The sequence below is a fragment of the Apaloderma vittatum genome, unplaced genomic scaffold (genome assembly GCF_000703405.1).
Source record: "Apaloderma vittatum isolate BGI_N311 unplaced genomic scaffold, ASM70340v1 scaffold33791, whole genome shotgun sequence".
Lineage (NCBI taxonomy): Eukaryota > Metazoa > Chordata > Aves > Trogoniformes > Trogonidae > Apaloderma > Apaloderma vittatum.
The window spans coordinates 7379-7793 of record NW_009701349.1 but is presented as its reverse complement, the minus strand read 5'-3'; the positions used below and the strand labels follow the sequence as shown (position 1 = coordinate 7793).

The following is a 415-nucleotide window of genomic DNA, read 5'->3' as shown; positions in this document are numbered from 1 at the left end:
GGCCCTGCAGCCGGGGGCCGATGGTGGTCCTCAGCTCTGGGAGCAGCTCCTCCATCACCAGGTTGCTCAGGACCTGTGGAGGTAGGAGGCTTTGGGGACCCTGCTCAGCCTGCACATCATTCCCCCCACCCTCTGGCCTGTGGAGGGGGAGGGCAGGTCCCCACCTGGGTTTCGTTGCCACAGAGCATGTCCCAGGTGCCGTACTGCTCCTTCGACTGGCGGTACATGCGGATGGCGTCCGTGAAGGCTGGAGCCTCCACTTTGGAGTCCTCAGAGATCCCTGGGGAGGGGGTGGGGGGGTACAACTGAGAAGGCTGGCATGGGGAGTGAGGGGCAACATCCTCAGCCCACCTTTGCAGGGACTCCTCCGTGCCCCCCACCCCCTCGGACCCACACCAGGAGCCTGGAACTGTCA

General features: G+C 65.3%; 1 protein-coding gene across 1 annotated transcript in view; it reads right to left on the bottom strand.

Moving 5' to 3' along the window:
- The window catches only part of FAM129B (family with sequence similarity 129, member B), a gene marked incomplete at both ends in the record, with an annotated part of 7865 nt that overhangs the window by 3171 nt on the left and 4279 nt on the right, over positions 1 to 415 (bottom strand). Inside the window, 2 exons of the mRNA XM_009879120.1 lie at positions 7 to 73; positions 165 to 280. Coding sequence (XP_009877422.1) covers positions 7 to 73; positions 165 to 280 — 183 coding nt within the window. The remainder of the gene's footprint in view (positions 1 to 6; positions 74 to 164; positions 281 to 415) is intronic.